Source organism: Zonotrichia leucophrys, chromosome 1 (genome assembly GCF_028769735.1).
Source record: "Zonotrichia leucophrys gambelii isolate GWCS_2022_RI chromosome 1, RI_Zleu_2.0, whole genome shotgun sequence".
NCBI classification, from domain to species: Eukaryota; Metazoa; Chordata; class Aves; order Passeriformes; family Passerellidae; genus Zonotrichia; species Zonotrichia leucophrys.
This window is the reverse complement of record NC_088169.1, coordinates 20103980-20123355: the sequence shown is the minus strand read 5'-3', so window position 1 is coordinate 20123355 and position 19376 is coordinate 20103980. Positions and strand designations below refer to the sequence as shown.

General features: G+C 43.3%; 1 protein-coding gene across 3 annotated transcripts in view; it reads right to left on the bottom strand.

The window, feature by feature from the left end:
- The window catches only part of ARHGAP6 (Rho GTPase activating protein 6), a 315428-nt gene that overhangs the window by 155682 nt on the left and 140370 nt on the right, over positions 1-19376 (bottom strand). The window contains exon 1 of one of the 3 annotated variants that reach the window (XM_064708530.1): positions 2285-2490. The exons of 1 other annotated variant lie outside the window; for it this stretch is intronic. In XM_064708530.1, the coding sequence (XP_064564600.1) occupies positions 2285-2329 (45 nt within the window). In that variant the 5' untranslated portion in view covers positions 2330-2490. Of the gene's footprint in view, positions 1-558; positions 579-2284; positions 2491-19376 lie in introns of those variants that run through there. One more of the 3 variants, XM_064708564.1, reaches the window with a different exon arrangement.

The following is a 19376-nucleotide window of genomic DNA, read 5'->3' as shown; positions in this document are numbered from 1 at the left end:
CACCAGAAGCACATTCCCCAGTTCAGCATCACCTGAACAAATGCTGTTTCCCATGATCAGTCCACCCTGAGACATGAAGCAAAGCAAACAACTGGGGAAGATTGGGAGACTGCGTTCAGAAGCACAGTGCTGTCTGGAACGAAGATGCCAGTGCAGATGCTTTCTTTTATGAAAACCATGAAATTTTAATTATCAGTCCTGAAAATCAGAAGAGAAGCTCACCACAGAAATCACTGTAATTTCTTCTGCCAATAAATTAATGGCTATTAAATGCTGCAACACTGCATAATTTTTATTTCACAGATATCAAAACAATCCAAGAACTTGATTTGTATTTACACCACGCAACTACTTAATGAGAACGGCACTTCACTACATTTAAGCAGTAATTACTAAGGTCTCAATACAAGAAAGCTCTACAGTCTGAGCTCATCAAGTCAACACACTTTTCATCTCATCTAGGTTTTCACAGACTCCATGTTAAGCCTGGATTATGCACGGCGTCCAGACCCCAATTCTCCAGGCAAGCCAGTGATATAAACTATAAATGTCACTTACCTCCAAGATATAACTATGTGTTGCTACTTCATCATTGAAATGTATCCTAAAATCGTAAAAAATACTTTGAAGTTTCATTCTCAGGTGTGCAATTTCCCTTTTGCTGTGATACACAGCAATCAAAGACCAGGGGTTTTGTCAAAGAGGTAATGGTCATCCGATATGGCTGCCCATCCTTCTTCCCTTGCATGCCTGCTGGCCTGAATTCAATGCACTACCTGCTGCTGGCTCCAAGCATGAAACAGGACTGATACCCAACTGACAGAAACAATAATGTGTTTGCAACTAGTAGTTAATGGCAGACTGACAAGCACAATCACAGGAAGTAATAAAAGTTTCATGGTGCTAGCATGTGACGTGACTAGCAGTGGTCACCACGCATCGAAATACTCACGGCACCATTACCCTGCTGAAAGAAGTGGTTCCAATTTGTTTGGTGTATGACCACTAGATTCCTGATGAAATCACTATCACTACAAAGGTATTTGTTTCTATTAACTAATATAGCTGACTTACCATTACCTCTAAAAACGCTCATATTACTACAGCAGCTGAATGCACTAACACCTACAGTTGAGTGGGTACAAAAATATGTACACAGACAGACATTAAACCCTGCTGCCCAAAAAAGCCCAAGTAGTCTCTTCCAAATTGTTTACACAAGGTTTTAAAATAAAAGAGTGTATAAAAAGAAGTTTAATTTCATGTCCAATACTGAAGGAATCAAAGTGAAGCAAGTAAAAAAAAGCACATCGCAGTGTGCCCCGTAATCGATACAATTAAATAGCCATCAACCCATCCCGCCAATCCAGCAGCCGTGCTCCCAGGACCAGCGAAGCAAGCCCGCTCCGACTGACAATTCCTACACAACTTTAACAACAGCAATAAAAGTATTCATCACTGACATGGGTGCAAACGAGAGCGGCACCAGCCCTCGCATGCAATAGCAATAACTCGTGCTGGAGTTTATTTATGACTTCAGGAGAGGAGGCAGCTGGTTGTTTTTACGCGGCTTTTTTTTTTTTTTTTTTTTTTTTTCCCTGCCGGAGCAAACGAGAAAATGCTCCTAATAAGGCTGGTGGAAGTGCAGCGGCTTCTCAACAGCACCAGCTCTCGTGAAGGAAATTAAATAAAGTATGGTGTTATTATCGGAACCGCCCCGGGAGCGGAGCCGGAGCCAGCCACGGAGAGCCCTGCCGGTGCTGGGCTCACCCCAGCCCGCGGACGGGAGAAGAGCAGCGGGGCCGGACTTGGGGGTCCCGGGATCCTCCGAGAGCCCTCCCGGTGCTGGGCTCAGCCCAGCCCGCGGACGGGAGAAGGGCAGCGGGGCCGGACCCGGGGCTCCCGGGATGCCCGAGCGCCTCCCCGAGCCGGAGCGCCCCGCTACCGCCGGGGAGAGGCGGCACCGCCACCGCTCCCGCCGGCTGCAGCCCGGCTGCCCCGCTGCCGGCACCGCATCGCCCGCTCCTTTATTAATTAAAATATATATATTTTATGTCATCTCCAGCAAAGCGCGACACTCCCAGGTAGGAAAGCGGCGAAAGCCTCCAGCTCAGCGCCGTGCCTGCAGGCTGCGCGCATCGAGTCCCCGCCGGGGCAGGACTGCAGCCACCTCCCCCTGACCCGCGGCTCCGCGCCTGTGCGGACGGACAGACGGACGCTCCCACCACCCCACGGCACACGTGGGCGCCCCGGCCCGCGCAGTGCCCCCCGCCCCGGCACTCACCGCGTAGCGCAGCGCCGGCCTCTCGCTGAACACCGAGTCCCCCATGGGCGCGAACGGGCGGGCGGCGGCGCCGCTCCCTGCACCGGGGCGCCGCTGGGCACTGCCCCCGACCCGCCGTCCACCCGCAGCGCTGGGCTCCCGCCCGGCAGCCCGCGGCCACCGGCGCTCCTCCTCGTAACTCCCGCCCGCGGCCCGCCCCCGGCTGTCCCCACCCCGCGGCGGGAGCCGGCAGCCCCTCGGCAGAGCCGGGCGGCAGCGGCAGGAGGCGGCTCCCGCCGCTGCCTCAGGGGCGGCGGTTTCGCTTCTCCCGCCCAGCGCGGCGCTCAGCCCGGCGCACCTGCGAGCCCTCCCCGCACGGGCGGCTCCGTTCCCGCTCCGGCCGTCCCTGGGCGGACCCCGACGCCGGCTCGGGGCCCGCCGGGGGAGCCGCTGTGCCGAGCCCCGGCCGTCCGGCAGCGGCGGCTCCAGCGAACCCGTCCTGCAGCCCCCGGCAAACCGCACCGGCCCCCGGCAGCACCGGGGGCGAGGAACCTCGTCCTGCAGGCGAGGAGCTAAAGGTGAAGGAGAGAGGGACAAATAAAACATAACTTTCCTGTTCACGGTTTTACAGTGCGTACTTTCAGTGAACTGGCTCGTGATTCTTTAACCCGTAGACTTTCAAAACAAAATGCTATGTCATGGCATATTTGTTATTTCATAAATGTGTCTTTACACAAACTGTAAAAGATCAAACACATTCTGAAGGAAAATTGCATTCTGCTGTGTTATATAATTAGTAGTGACTTCTGTGTGACTTGCCTGGGGAGATTATTCCATCAATGGAAGTGTTTAAAAATGTATAAACTTCCCTCAGCTAAGCATAGCCTAAGCAGAGCCTAGGCCAGGCTACGTTTCCTGAGCCCTCTTTCACCCTTATAATCATTTTTAAATGCTCTGTACAAATCTTGGTAAGGGCAGCAACCCCCCCAGTTACTCTCAGCTGTTCTCTGAGAAAGTGGCCTTATCCTAGTGCTGCATGACATAAATGGAATTCATCAGTTTCCAACCTACAATCTAGGCAAATGCTACTAGTCCATCACATTATCTCAGAACACAGGTAGCACAGTACTTTAGGGGAAAAGGAGAAGGTATTTTGAGAAAAAAAAATGTGTACAATATCATAAAATATATTCTGGAAAGATAAACCAGTTGAGCCAAAGTTTTTATGTGCTCTGATGCTGATGTACTGTACTCAACAAACTTCCAGTTATGGATCTTCCATGGATCTTAATCCCTATTGCAGAGGAAATAATCTTTAAGTGTTCCCATGGACAGTCAACTTGGCGTGAACAAAGAGCACAGTATCTGCATTTACCAATAAAGTCCATTTTTGCCTCTTGGGTGAACAATCTGTGCTACTCCCCTTCCTGGAAAACAAGGCAGGGTAGATACTTGAGCAGTTGCAGAGCATCTATTGGAAAGCAGCACCCAACAGAAAGAAACCTTATATAACAAACTTCAAATCATCAGAATCTCCAGGCAGGTAGGCGGGAAAAAAAAGGGTAAAAAAATAAACCCCTGAATGCCTGATTTTCTCTTCTGTATTTCTACTTCTTATTTCAAGGAGATGTTTTCAGTTAGGAACTCTGCATATATCATATGCTCTGATTCCCAGTATTTGTGTGTCTGCTCTGCAGGTTTGACCACAGAAAGTAGATGAGCAAGATGGTAAGAGGTTTGCAGGATTTCTATGCTCAAGTTCTATACCATCACCAGCTTCTTCTAACCACAGATGCAATGCAAAAGAAAATACAAAACATTGCAAAAGGATTAAAACAGAGGTGTTATTTCTAATAAATACCCCAAGGTGAAAAGAATAGAAGGAGAGCAGAACCCCCATGGTAGAGAAAGTAGGGAATAAGCAAACCAGTAAAGGGAGAGATGCAAAACTTAAAGAAAAGAGAGTAATTCATGCAAAGGGGAAAAAGCAGGAAGGTAAAGAATGCCCTAGAGGGAGAAGCCAGAGAGGGGAAGGACTAAAGGTGAAATTTCGCAGGTCAGACTTGTTTGGCCTAGAAACTTATTGCCATTGAAAAGGAGAGTCTGCCTCCCATTAACCCTCTTCATCCCCCTCTCCCAGCCACACACTGTCACCACCTCCCTTCCCTCTGCCTCCGTGCTTCTCACAAACCAATACAGCAAATGAAGCACACACCTTTCTTTCCATTTAGCAGACTGAATCAGCCCTCTGAGGGAGGAGATGACTGCCAGAGCTGGCACTAAAGAAATCTGGAGATTGTCTAGTTGGGAGTAGCATACTGGGGGCAGATGAAGAGCATGCATGGAGTGCTCTGCAATAATAACAGGTTGTTACATTAGTACAGCTAAGATTAAAAATAAAGAATACATGATAAGGAAACTGCAGTTGAACTTTTTATGATGACAAGGAAGAAGTTGTGAACAAAAACCTACAGACTGGGGGGTATCAACACAGAAAAACACAGGATACTAGATCTGGCTTTATTCTGTACACATAATATAAAAAAACAGGGAGAAAAGATTCCTGTGTCTACCTCGGATCAGAATTTAAAACTAATTGCTGACTAGCAATTAGTGTTTTCAAAGATCAGATCTCAACAAAAGCTTTCTGGATTTTGAACACAAGCTACTGTGGCTGTGATTAGAAAGCTCCCTTACACAGTATTTATGGTGGCCAAGGAGTTTCTGATTTCAAACTGCTCAGGGTTTGGAGCCCACCCTGGTCTGCAGTGAAGAGGAACCCACTGAGCTGTACTACTCAGCTGCCAGCAATCATCTACACCTCTCTTAAGCCACTTAGCAGCCAAGATTTACAGACAGATCTTTCTGGCCATTCTGATTACATTTTACCCTTTCACATTCCACCCTTATTCACTTATGATGCATTTATGATTCCTCCCAGCTGTTCTTTCCAAATTTTCTTCCTCCTTCATTTACCGGATAATGTGTGCCTAAGGAATGCATGCAGCTCACTTTGGGAAGTGTAAACCTCCCAGGTCAGTTTCTCTTAAGAGAGGACACAAAGCATCACAGTTAGCTTCCTGTATGTTCATTCCAGGGCAACTCAATCAATTCATGCTTTCCATGATTCCCATTGTGGCTGTTCCTTACACAGCTTTCAGGAGCTGTAATGTGGGCTTTACACCTGCAAACAGATCTTATTAAAATTGTCAGTCCTCTCCTGTGTATCATTTGTCATTGACAACAGAAAAGAAGAATGAACAGTTTCAGCTAAAATTTAGTTGCTTACAACACAGCAGCTGGGAAATTAGTAGGTAATGGAATCTTACCTACCTGATCATTAGTGAAGCCAAGTTTTGTTTTTCCAATATTACTGTAGGAACTGAGTGCTTTCTCAACAGTAACTGCTAACAAACAAAGGAAAATAGCTATACAGTTTCAGACAGCACACAATTATGAAACCGGAGAGAAGAGACTTCTCTACTTCTCTGCCATGAACTTCACCTGGAGCTCATGACTCAAGGTGTCTGATGTCTCATCAGATGAAGCAGGAAAAAGTTTCCAAATGCATCCTCTTTTGGGAGGACAGCCAGCATGGTCCTTACTGCAGTAAAGGATTTGTCTAACCTGAATGTAAACATCTACAATCCCCATCTCAGCTTACCACCCTATGCTTCCCACTTCTACAGGAAGAAGCCCATATATCTGCTGTGTATGTACGTCACTGCAAGTAGACATCTAAAGTAGGACACAGAAATTGAAGTGCTACTTCAGAGGAGGTCCATGACAATGAGGTCAGAGCCTGCCCTTCAGGCATCTGCAGTTAAGTGAGGAGAAGCCCACCTGGGAGACCAGCTATTAAAGTTCACCTCACTTTCAGTAAAGTCCTTAACTGTCTCAGTGCCTTGGTTCTTTGCATTCAGAAAAGCAGGGGCTACCATACAGGTGAAAACACAATCAATATCTTCAGGTGAAAAAGCCTGAAGCAAGCATGAAGGTCTTTTTTCACCTGACCTTTCCAATAGTACATGAATGCAGTTTCCATACAGAGGTAACTCCACATCTGGAAAAAACTTGCCTCTGTGGCTGCTGAACCAGAGCCAAGAGTGATACTGGCAGCACATTGCTTCCTTGAGGAATTAGCACTTTTCTTATCCTGGCCAAATGTTCATTCGGTTGCTACAACTAATGGTTTAAGTCTATTTCCCAAGAAGAAGAGAGAGAAAAGATGACAGACAAGTATATGAAATGCATAAAACTCTATAAACAAAACCTAGAAACTAAGGAATCAGAATTTAGGAATAATACATTACAAAAATATTTTATTCAGAACCTTTTTTCTTATTTGCTACCTATCAAAATATGTTGATAACTTCTCACCAGTTTGTAACAGAACTTAGGGAAATAGTACTTAATGCCCATGAAGAATGAAGTGCCACCTCACTCCTGGAGATGCTTCTTTACAATAACCATGCAAATCTTCTTAGACAGAAAGAAATCCTATTTGGAAAGAACTTGATCACTGTAATTTCCTCGATGTCTGAAAGCTCTTTATATGAGATCTAATACATGAAAAGAGTGTGACCCTGTTACTGCTCTCAAGGAGTTGCCCAAGTGTTGCTCATACTGGTGAAGAAGTGAGTGGGAGGCTGGTGCAAAGCAACCTGAATGCAAACACTCATCTGTGCTTGCAGCAGGTGGTGCAAGGAAGAGGAATTGCACCTTGTGCACACCCTGGAACGCTCCTGCACGGCCAATGCCAAGGAGCCCTCGAGGGCAAACCAGACTCCAGATTATAAACTAAAGCTGCAAAATGTGCTGTGCAGAGGGGTAGGAGGAGCAGCTTTTCTCAAGAATGTGATCAGTATATATCTAGAGGAGGACCCTTGACTCTTCTCCATGCCCTCTGCCTGTGGTCACTCAGCCAGAGATGCCAGAGCTGCTGCTGCCTGATGGAGCATAAGCTGGGAAGGAGCAGCAGCAACAAATGTAGCCTTAGGGAAAGGTGAGAATCCAGACAACATGGCCCGGGGCCAAAACCAGCTGTTCTGGTAAGCACTTTATATAAGAAATGGACAACCCATGGAGCAGTCCCAAGGGAAACCTTTCCCGTAATGTGAAAGATGTTAGCAAACATCCAGGAGTTTGTTAGCACTGGTGTGCTACCAGAACCTCACACAGGATAAATCACTACACTTCCTAATTTATAAGTCCCTATATATATGCATACTGTATAATTGACACTTGGTCAGTGATGTCCTACATGTGTTAGTGCATATTACTGCACTGTGAGTTATCAGCAGCACGGCAAAGAAATTTAATCTAAAATACTTTTGGTTTAGAAAAAGGTTAAATTAATTTGTATCCCTTACATGTGCACAATGGTCTCTGTTTCCAGCATCAGTGAAAATTCACTAGAATATCTTTAAAATAAAACTGCAAACCACTAACTTGTAGGTCAAAAAAGGTTCCCTAAAACACTGCATAAAATATTTTTTCAACAAAAATTAGCATTAACCTCATGGGTCACTAGAATTCATTTGGTTTTAAAGGTGCAAAAGAAAATACCAGTTATCCTGTCACAGTTTTCTCGCCTTAGAGGCTGTAGTTTAAATAAATGTAACCATTCACAGTTTCATGTAAAGATGAATGACTGAGTTTCAGGCCTAATTTTTTTTTAATGTTTGTTTTTCCTTGCTGACACGGACCAAGATAAAAATAAGGGGAAGAATGCCAGAGTTGGGGGAGGGGTGGGGGAAATAAGGGGGCAAAAAAAAGAAATGTAACTTCCAGGTTAAGAGTATAAAACAGCTTAGGAGACTTAGGCATGCAAGCCGAAATCTCAGTGAAGTCTCATCTCTGTAAATCATACATATCTGGGAAAATAACAATTCACTGGAAGATTTTTCTAGTTCCTGAGAGTGGGTAGATCTCCATGTATTTCCTTCCTTGTTTATCTCCTTGCAACTCACCTTCACTGTAAAGTAAAACTGGGCTGTGCTCTCACTAGCAATTATTCTTCTCCCTTAAATGTCTTCCAAGAACTGAAGAAGGAGAAAAACACAATTTTCTTTCATTACATATGACTTTTACAGAAATTGCAGCTATATAAGAAAAGTTTTTAAACCACTAACTTGAAACAAGTCACTCACAGATACATGATCTGGTTGCTCAGATTAGAAAGAAGAATGCTTATCAACAACAGACAGAAGCATGGGCTCCTATCTAAATTTACCATCTAAATATTTGACAAGAATTTAGGAGGAGGAAGGGCTCTTTCACAAACCAAAAGTTTATTCAAAATTGTTTCATGAATAGTATGGGATTGTTAAAATCCATTTAGTCTGCGGAGTAATAACTACACAATAAACCTCCCAAGAGGTAACGTGACTACTGTACATTTTGATTTAATGTTGTAATTCATAAACCAGTTTTGCAGTGTAAAAGTAATTACTTCAAGACTGGAACAAGACCAAGCCTCTTGTGACCCACAATAATAATATTCATAATGTTAACAAACCTCTTCAAATGAAGTCATTGTTTAATACATTTCAGGCTATATGTGAAGTGGTTACAAACATCATGTTTTTGTAGTTGTCAATAATTTGGGGATCATGTAAGCAGATGGACATTGTGTTCTTCTGGATTTCAACTGTAAATTAAGAGTCAGGGTATTATTATTCATAGTATTCACTGAGGCTGGTTGAAAAGCTAGTGTTCCAGCTGAGAAGGAACTTTGCTTTTCAAAATTTGACTTTCATCTGATTGAGTCTAAAGTCAACATTTTCAAAGGTTTTGTGAACTATTAATTCCTTTTTTTTTTTTTAATTTTTTTTTTTTTTTTGGAGCCAGATAAAGACAAATCATGAAGCAGTCTGCTGGTTAGCAATGAGCCTGACAAAAATTCCTCTTTTCTCTGAGCCCTGGCAGAGCACTCATGCAAACTGCCCTTGGAGTGACAGTCCCTGGGAGGCATCCCAGTGCATCTCTGCTCCAGGGCAGGGAGCCTGGGAAGCCAGAAAGGCAGGCAGAGAATTACTATGGAATTAGGATTTGCCACAGTGCTGTGAAGGCCTGAGGCCTTGGCACTGACAAGATGCAGGGCTGTGCCATCTCTGGCGGTGCCAAGCCCTGGCAGGCAGCCTGTCCTGTAGCTGGGAGGCCTCTGCAGAGCAGCTCTGCCAGCCAGCCCACACTGGTATTGGAACTGAGAATTTTCAGGATCACTGGGCCTGGCCTTGGATCACTCTATGGATGTTACCAAAGATATACACTCTTGAATCAGTCCCAGGCCTTGGGCTGTGGGACAGCCCAGGAGGATTTTTTCTCAGTCATAAACCCAGAGTGCCCATGCAGCCTGCTTGTAACTCAGGGATAGTTCTCCTGGATTGATTAGAAGTGAATTCAAGGAGTTGCAAATGAAATATTTGAAAGCCAATAAATCAGTTTTTCCCACTATAGTAAATTTCTACTCATTAGCGTGATTAATGGCTTTTGAAATGTTTCTTCTTTTGTATTTATAAAACGGAATCATATCCAATAACCTCACACACTGAGTTCCTTATGAGGTATTTTGAACTTGTATATCTGACTGTCCACTGAATTAGCTATGAGCATCTTTACAGAGTGCTGTAGCAATTTACATTCACTGTTTGGTTTTACTCTGAAGAACAGGAATGGTTACAATTTCACTGTATGGAGTCTGAGGGTTTCAAGCAGTGATGAGTTTCATTTAAGCATCATTTTCCCTGGCCATAAGTTTATTGTTATTTTCACCTTGAGGCTGCAAAAGCATCAAAGCATATTTGTTTTTTAGTAAGAAACTTCAGTCACCTAATGATTCAGGCATAAAAGTTCCTCTGACCTGTCATGACAAGTGAGAAAAAATATTAGGGAACAGACTTCAGTACTCAAAGGGAAGATGGAGAAATGCAGGATGTTAAACACTCTGGATGACTCTTACCCTAAATCTAAAAACATTGTAAAGAAGTTAGGAAAACAACAACAACAACAACAACCAAGTCCAAGTGTTCCAGGTGCATCTTCAGATTGTTCCCATCAGTGTCTATGCATGGGTTATGCATCTTGGTCCCCATTTGGTCCTACTTTATACAGATAGTAGAGTTGAAAGGGTTCAGGACATGGCAGTCTGAAGCAGATGCTTTGTTTGAATGTGCTCAACACATTTCCAGACCCAGATGAGTGCACTGACTGTCTGTGCCCACCTGGAGAAGCTGCCATTGCAGACACATGCGTTACAGAACCCTAGAACAAGCTGTGCTACCCAAAGGTAGGAATGACTGTGTTAAAGACCTTTGGTCCAACTGCCTGGATAGCCTGTTTCAATAGTCATGTGTTTCTAGAATCCAAACCAATGCAAGCTGGAGCTTGGGGAAGGGATCTGCAAGAAGCCCTTTCTAACATGTCCAGGCAAAATTGATTCATACCTTACCCAACAAGACCCATGGACTAACTTGGTACTCAGCAGTGCACAAAAACACAGCCCAGTAAACATAAAGCAAAAGGTCCATTTATTGTACTTTTGTTCTCCCTGCAGCAGTCATGACAGCTGTACTACATGTGACTGCATGTAAATGTGGCATGTCACTCTCACAAATGAGTCTACATTCCAAAAGAGCTGAGTTTAACTGAAGAGTTATAATATGTTAGTGCTCAAACTGCTTCTCAGTTGTATTCAGAAAAAAGGTTAAATCACCCAGCACTTGGGCGTCTGGTTCTCCCTGTTACCTGGAAACTGGAGCTCTGAGTGCAAGCACTGTAGAGAAAGTGATTTAAAAAGCAACGGGAACATGAAAGCACCATTCATATAAGACATGCACCATCATCCAAGCAGTTTCTCCGACTGCAGAGCTGTATTGTTTTAATCTGCAGGACCCTTTACTTGATGGAAGTATACTGAATTCCTCATAGCTTGGGTGCAATTATTCCAGCGTACCCCATACTGTGGCTATTCCCTTTGCAGGAGTGGGAGGAAGGTGAAGGCAAAGCACAATCCACAGCCTTCCAGATCTGGGGATCCAGAGGTGCTATAGTCCCAGTGCTGCTGAGCAAGGACTCTTATGCTAATCTGGGAGGGGAAGATCCCCCTGGGCAAAACAGCTTGGGAAAGGCTGGGTTGTATAAAAATGTTGGCCATTCTCAGGCAATTGTTTTGTAAAAAGGTAAGCTATGAATTGAAAGCACTGAAGCTGTTGCTAAAGATTCTCCCACCAGTCTGCTCTCCTTTGGCAGTAAGGACGCCCAGTTCCTTTGTAGTTAAATTCTTCTCAAGTGACTTGTATTGCTTTAACTGTCCTGGTAAGACTCGAAAAAATGTAAGTATGGAAAAGGCCTTGGAAAGGCTCACTGCAGTTTTACACTAACTTGATAATAGTGGTGATTTCAATGAAGCCAGCATAGGGAAAGGCAGGAATAATGCAGCAGGGAAAAAGAGCCGTGCTAGAGCTGTGCTCTTTATTTTCCCTTTTTGTCCTGTTCCCTTGATTAAACAGTCGAGGAGAAATCTTGGAAGTGATCCTGTACATGATTTGTGCTCCTAAGCAGAGCCAGAATGCAGCGAGCCAAGCGCCAGGCTGAATATCCAAACTTTTGCTGTTTATATTGAGGCACATATTCACTGGGTGCTGGAGTTTGAGACCACTGCTCCCCACACACCAGCTGGGAGGTATCAGAGCGCGTGTGCATTATCCACCCATTCACCCCCAATTAGAAAAAGTGTCCACAAGATGCTGAGAACATCAAAGTGTTTAGGAAAAGGAATTCATGCACACAGGACAAAGAATTTAGGCTGTTTACAACTTTCCACTCTCTGATGTTTATTACAACCCCCGCTATAAAATCTGTCTCCATCTGCAGTACCTTGTAGTGAGAGAGTTAATGAAAACCCAAGCCACATTCCAAGGATGGCAATTCAGAATGAGAGCGACCTCAGCATTGTTTTGCTAAGATCTCAAATTGCCAATACTGCAAAATGAAGTAATGCTCTCTGTCAACATGTAGTATGCTCTATAAATGGGATTGCCTGTTCATCTGTCAGTAAAACATGCAGAAAAGCACTATTTGATTGGCCTGAGAGAAGCTGACTGCTTGCTTTGACTTCTTCCTTAAGATTTACTTGAAGCGTGAAACTGCCGAAAATCTCCAGTGAGTAAAAAAGACAAAAATATATTAAAATTAATTAAAATCATTTGCAAATAGACCTCACTTTATGTAGTTGGTCTTGAGTTAGCATTTCTTTATCAGAAGAATTGAATCCAAACTTAACTAAAGCACTGAATGTTGAAAGTTAATTTCCATGGACTTCAGTATTAACTTATAAAACTTACATCTTTTTACAAACAGAATATTACTTCAATAGTTAACTCAGAAACCTCAGACAGTTTTAATAAATTTATAGACAGCTTCCAGATTGAATTTTGCTGATCCAGGCTTCTTAGGCAGAGTTTATGGAGCCAGACTTGTTATATGAGCTATTTCTATAAGCCTCAGGTAAATATACACAGGGTTTGTGTTGTTAGAGAAAGTGTTTTTTTCTCTTCTAAAAAATTTAAGTTAATCTTAAGCAAAAACAAAAGTTCATTCAGTACATTTTGTATTTGTTATTTTTGACCCATTTTGGGAAGTATTTCCCTTTCACAGATCTGTACTGTCCCTGCTTCTGTCCAACTCATTTAACTCTTTCATTTTACCACTCTGTTTCACACACTGCTGCTCTGGTCTGTGAGTTAGAAACAGCCAGATGGCACAGCTGGAGAAAAGGAAAGGTTTTTCAGGCATTTCCTTCTCCTTCCTACCCAGCAGCTCTCATGTGCTCCCTTTCCTACCTGTCTGCTTTGACTCAAGTTTCATAGAAAAGTTTGGCCTGTATTGCAAAACCAATTTAGAAGTGTAAGTTATGCTACATACTCATGTAGCTGAAGTCTTGACATGGATGCAATTACAGGGATCAAATGGATATGTTTTATTTCTATTGCAATTCAAAACTGCTATGGCCATCTAAAACAGCTTTATTGGAATATCCCTCTGTAATAACAGGGTTCTCCACTTTACATAATTTGGAATTTGTGAACTCCATAGCCAAAGCTGTGCCTCTTAAGATTTCACTTTAATGTTCTTTCAATGGAGTGTCATGTAAAAGATTACCCATAAAACCCAGAATTAGAGTCAAAAGTATACCAACGTACTCAGAGACAGGATGTCAGGATCAAAGGATCTGTAGCTTTCCTTTTAGGTAATACATGGGCCTGCAAGCAAGATGGGAAAACGTTTCATCTATAACATCTCTCCATCCACCATTGGTACTAAGCTGAAATTTGCAAAGCAATGCAGTTTGTTTTTTTCTACTAAAGTATGATATAGCATATAGGCAAAGGATTGTTAAGTCTTGCTATGACATAATGTGATGAAAGGTAGCATTAACAGATAAAGAATGAAGAAACTGATATTGCAATACAACAGGGATGACCAAAATTCTTGCCCCTTAGCTGAAAATGGACATTTTAATGTGATCAACGCCTGAGCTTGAGGGCCTGCTGGAGCAGTTCTCAGAGATGAACACATGATGGCCAGAAGTTCCCACTGCTCCTGTCTGAGACACCACTAAATTTCTGAAACTGGGAACCCAGTCAGCCCAGCAAGGTATTAATTGTCCAAGCAATTACTGTCGGCTCAGCTCTACTCACAGCCAAGGATACGGATCAGTCACTGTGCAGCACAAGTTCACTGCTGCCTCATGATGGAATTACAGCCCTTGAAATGCCCTGTGAGGACTGGAGAGACTGGCTATAACCCATGGAAACTCCAAACAAAACAAGAGCAATGTTCACATGACAGAGACCCAGGCACACTGTCCAAAATGAAAAAAGGTAGATTGTCACTTTTTGTTGGTTCTTATGAGAAGGCAGGCAGCAGTATTTTGCTGATGATGGTGTTTAGGCTCGTGTTGTTCTACAGAACACTCCAACAAAAGAGATGAGACAACAAAGCCATGTCTGAAAATCACCCATGACAGACTCTCCTGCTCCCTCTGTACTGTCTGCTCCCAGCTGTACAGCTGTACCAGCACAAAAAGTTCTTTTTGTGATCCTGGGTAAATTAGTGTGCTCACAGAAATTACTGATCCCATGGGTTCACAGAGAGAAAAAACTGTATGCTGCTCCTTATTTAATTTTAAGTAAAAGCATGTTGGCTTACTTAAATGGTCCACACTGAAGATTTGACTGATTTCTTGCTTGAACCATAAACATCAAGCTTGCATCCATCCTGGTCAGTTGGTAGCTCTGAGACCCACCAGCACAGTACAGTGATGAACAGATGGTTGCAGTGATCCGTTCCATCAGCCTAGAGGGACCCAGAAGACAATGCTTGTATATGTCTGCCTACCATCTGGATTATTCCAACAAATGGGATAATTTTTAGACTGCTGTGGTTGCCCTGCTGATGTGTGAATGAATGCTCTCAGTATTGTGTTACTTCACTTCAAAAACATTGTGAAACATTCACATTCATACACATCTCCCTCTTACTCTTCATTTAATCACAGGCTGCTGACAATGGCTGTAATTCAAGGTAGCAGCTAACTCCTCACATAGCTTTGAGTATGTCTCTACCAAAGACTGTTCATACTTTAAAAATTCTAAATCTAACTTGGTTATTTTTTGCCTTTGATTGTTTATAAAGCATTAGAGCAGTGTGGTGAATCTCACAGTGACCCCTGGAAATTTTAACTATGGGATTCACATGGAAAATTGCTTCTAAACCAAAGGCAGAGGAAACTACACACAGGTTGTGATATCTGCTATACCAAAGCTTGATCTCCTACCTCTGGTATGATCTCAGATCCAGCTAAGGGTCTCAGATGGAGACGCCAACTCTCAGGCACTGTACTTGAACTGGACAGAAAGCCACACAGGAAAGTTTCACTATTGCACCCTGTTGTGACCTTTTATCAGTCCCTCCACATTCACCTACAGTGTACCATCCAAGGAGCAGAGTGTTTCACCTTGGACTCTGAAGTGTGTTATTCAGCCAGAGGTGCAGCACAAAAAATGCTGCAGGGGGTGCCAGCCCATGAACCATGGTGCCCACTTGATGGAGGCTAAAAAGAGCGTGGCAGTTCTGCTGCTCGAGGGCTGGCATGACACACAGACCTACACTCTCCCTTGTTTTGGTGGGAATCCAACCAAAACAAGTGCAGGGCAACTCTCAGCTGAGGGGAGGAGAGTTCACTGTGCCTGCAGTGAACTGAAGCCACCCATGTGCCTCAGCCTTGCTGCAGCTGGACCATAGCATTCCTTTGGAACTCATGCATTTCTCAGAGGCTTTTCTGTTTGTTTTCTTAACAAAGCTTTGCAGACTTTTTAAGTGAGCGAAGGGAAACTCAGATATTCCCCTCCCTCAGTTTTAAAAAATCAGGCTCAATTTTTTAAATAGGAAAATATAGGAAAAAAATATAGGAAAAAAATCTCTGTTAGAATCTCTCAACCCTTTAAGGTCTGAACTTCATGGCTTTTTTTAGCTGACTCAGGAACTTTAAATGTTTTAACTATCACATTTATTTTCAGTTGAATATTACTAAATGAGCAATTCCATTATGGCAAAATTGATATTATTGTAATTGAACAATATGAGATATATCCAAAGGAAAAGAAATTAAGTGAATCACTCTTCTTTTGATTTAATTCGGAAGCTAAATCCAAATACCTAAGTGAACTTGACAGCATCTGTCACTTTGTCTGCAAGTAAATTCTTATTTCTTCCCTCCAGCATTGGAACATAAAGGTGCTGCCAATATGTGGATAAGCAGTGTGCATTACACAAAACAGCAGTACATTCATGCCTTGTGTTGTAATGGAAACTCTCAATTTAAGATCTGAAGAGCAGTAATAGAGAGAAGGAAAACTTGGAGCTACAATTTTTATCATAGCTGGTAGGATTTCTTTCCCCAAGTGAGGTCGGGGAAACAGACTGGAGAACTACATTTACAACACTCCTCCTTGTCAAGCACAATAGCACTGAAGTGTTGTTCGCCTGGAGGTGACTGAACTATGTTTCACTCAAACTCAGCTGGCTGTTGTGCCCATGTCACTGAGGGTGGAATTTGTCTTAATGGACTGCAAAAAACCAAAGAAGTTTCTCACTTAATGAGAAAGCCGTGAAAAGGTTTGGTATCTGTGCAGAAGGTTAAACAAACAGCCCTACACCTTTCAAACATTGAGACTCTGTGCAGACTCATGAAGGGGGTGGATTGCTACTGGAGGAGTGACCCTGCATTCCTCTACTCTTCCCATGTCCATCCACTCCAGGTTAGTGTCTTTGTGGCAAGGCTGCCACTCTGAAGGGAAATTAATAGTCTTGTGGTGGATTAACTGTCTGACACATCAATTCCCCCTGAGGTCACTCAACTGCTGTAGTGTTGCAGGGGAAGTGGGAGGAATGGATGATTTCAGGTAGCTTTTAACTGGAGTAATAAAATCCTTAAATTGGAGTAATTAAGCATTTGGTGCAACTGTACATTCTCTTCTCCCAAATCCTGGGTATTTAGGGCACACTACTCCAAAAAGAGATGGCATTATGTATTGATTTTTCTACCAAAGGAAAGCCTTTATCAGCACTAGAAAATAATTCAGTTGTGGAATTTACTGTAGCAACAGTGAGAACCAAGAGTAAAAATGGGTTAAGAATTTTTAAAACTCAATAAAGATGTTCCAGCCATCAGTGGCTATTAAACAACATCACCCAGATTGTTTTGTACAGAAGACCCTAAATCACTAACCACAAGGAAGGGGAAAATCTAACTTTTGTCTTACACTTCTTAATTGTTCTGCTGTCTACTACACTTTCTTTAATCATCACTCCTGCCTCCCACAGGAAAGAGCATTAGGGTGTTAGGGATCCTCTCTTCACCTCCACCAGGATTCCAGTTCTTATGTTAATGTACCCACACCTCACAGGAGTCTGGCACCTCATCTGTGGAGACCCTCAGTGTTATCACTAACATTCTTGACCTGCCACTACCAAAAGTTTACAAATGCTGAACTCCTCTATAAAGAGTTGCTTGAAAAGGGGAGCCTGAAAAAGAAAGGAGAACCATGAAACCAAATGTCTTCAAAAAGAAAAATGAAGCAGGGAAAACAGTATAGCTGCAAAGTGAACTGCTTTGGGACCAAGTGATATCAGCAAAGATGATTTTTTTACTAAAAGGATAAATAAGAACAAATACTAAGAGGAAATATTTTTTTAATTTTAGATTTCAGATTTGATTTTAATTTATCATGATGTATTAACTTAAGCTTTTGCACAAAGACTCAGGTTTGGACAGATCAAGTTTCTCTGAAGAAGGGGCCTTTAGGTCTCAGTAGGCTGAAGGGGATGTAGTCAGAGATTTCAGTACTGCTGTTCACTGGTGCCCCCATTTTACAGGACATTAATTTGCCTTTCATTCTAGAAACCAGGATGCTATAAAAACAGATCTACAAATGAAAGCAAGTGCTCAAGAATACTCTTGAAGAAGGATGCTTTGATGAACTTGGAGCCAGAGGATTGGTGTGGACTCACTGGCTCATTAATGCCTGCATTAATTCATGACATTGAAACACAGTCCTTTGATGCACAGACTCATATTCAGAGAACAAGACCCTCTGCTGGATGGCTCTTCTGACTTTTATTTTCAATTCATCAGTGATGGGGAGACCTAGGCAGAGCATAGCATAATTTGACAGACACCCTGTCCAGAGGCCCAAATCCCCCGAGTTGTGTGCACAGCCAGACACTCCCCTGCCTCCCTAGGGCACAGCCACAGCAGGGCAGGCAGGTCCTGCTCCCTGCCCAGCACAGGCTCCATGCTGGGAACAGCAGGCACAGGGGGAGCAGCAGAGCTTTCACAGCTCTGCCACAGAGCTGGGCACAGCAGACACGAGGGGGACAGGAGGAGTGGAAAGGATGGAGTCTGCTAAAAAGGATAGAGACAAAGCTGACAACTTTGGTGCCCACAGCCAAGCACACTTACTGACAGGAAAGGAGAAAGGCAGGCCTGTATTTAACAAAAAAAAGCAGATATTCTCTCTTGAGAAATGCTTACTGCTTTGAAAGATCAACATAAAGCAACAGCCTCAGCCCTGCTCTTCTGCAGAGGCCACCAGCAGTGCCTGTATTCCCCCACTGTCACCACTCTCTCTGCTCCCCTCACCTCCCAAGTGCTTTGGAGGCTTGGAGAAGGCTCTCCTGGAGAGCCCCACTCATTTACTGCTGCTCAGACATGAAAAACCCATGCCTGCCTTGGCTGCTGCCATTTATTGAGCATGGACTAGGAAAGAAACCCAATTGTTTGGTAATTTTTTAACTGGACACTACTTTTAGATTATTTGGGCTTGTTGTCCAGAAGCAAAAGGGCATTTACTTAACCCACCACACTGCAGAGTTTGCAAGTCAGATAATTTGTAGTCTGCAGAAGACATGGACCTGAATTCAAGAGTGTCTGTTGCTCTTTAAAGCTATTTTTGCTGCCTAAATGCTAAGGATTCAGAACAGAAGCACAATGTACACCACAGCTTTACTCCTTGTTTTCCACTGACATATTTTTCATATTTTTCTCCATGAGCTCAGGTCAGTGAGGCAAAGGGAAGGCAGAAAACTGCAGAAGTTTCCCTTCTCTGCAAGGAAAACAGTTTTGAAGAACCATAGGGGATGGAGACTGCTCTCCTGACAAACATTTCAGAGCTGCAAGGAAGAAAGGAGCTCCTGGTTGGCCTCTTTCCTCTTGCTGCCACTGCTTTAACATCACTATCACCCTCAACATCTCTGCAGCAGGGGACAGTGGAAGCTCAGAGTCTGAGGTGCTCTGCCCTCTTGGATGCCTGATCATGGATGTGCTCTCCACTTCACCAAGGTTTAGCACCATTTACAGCCACATCTTGTTCACAAAATCAAAGCCACACAGGGAGGTGATTGGAAAAACCTTTACCTTTACAAAAACATTTTGCTTCTGTTTCAGCATGTAATGTAAATTATCAGTAGAAAATCTAAACATTTAGTAATTTGTTTTTAATTTGAGAGAATCTATTGACAAAAAGTTGTTTTTTCAGTATGATGAGCA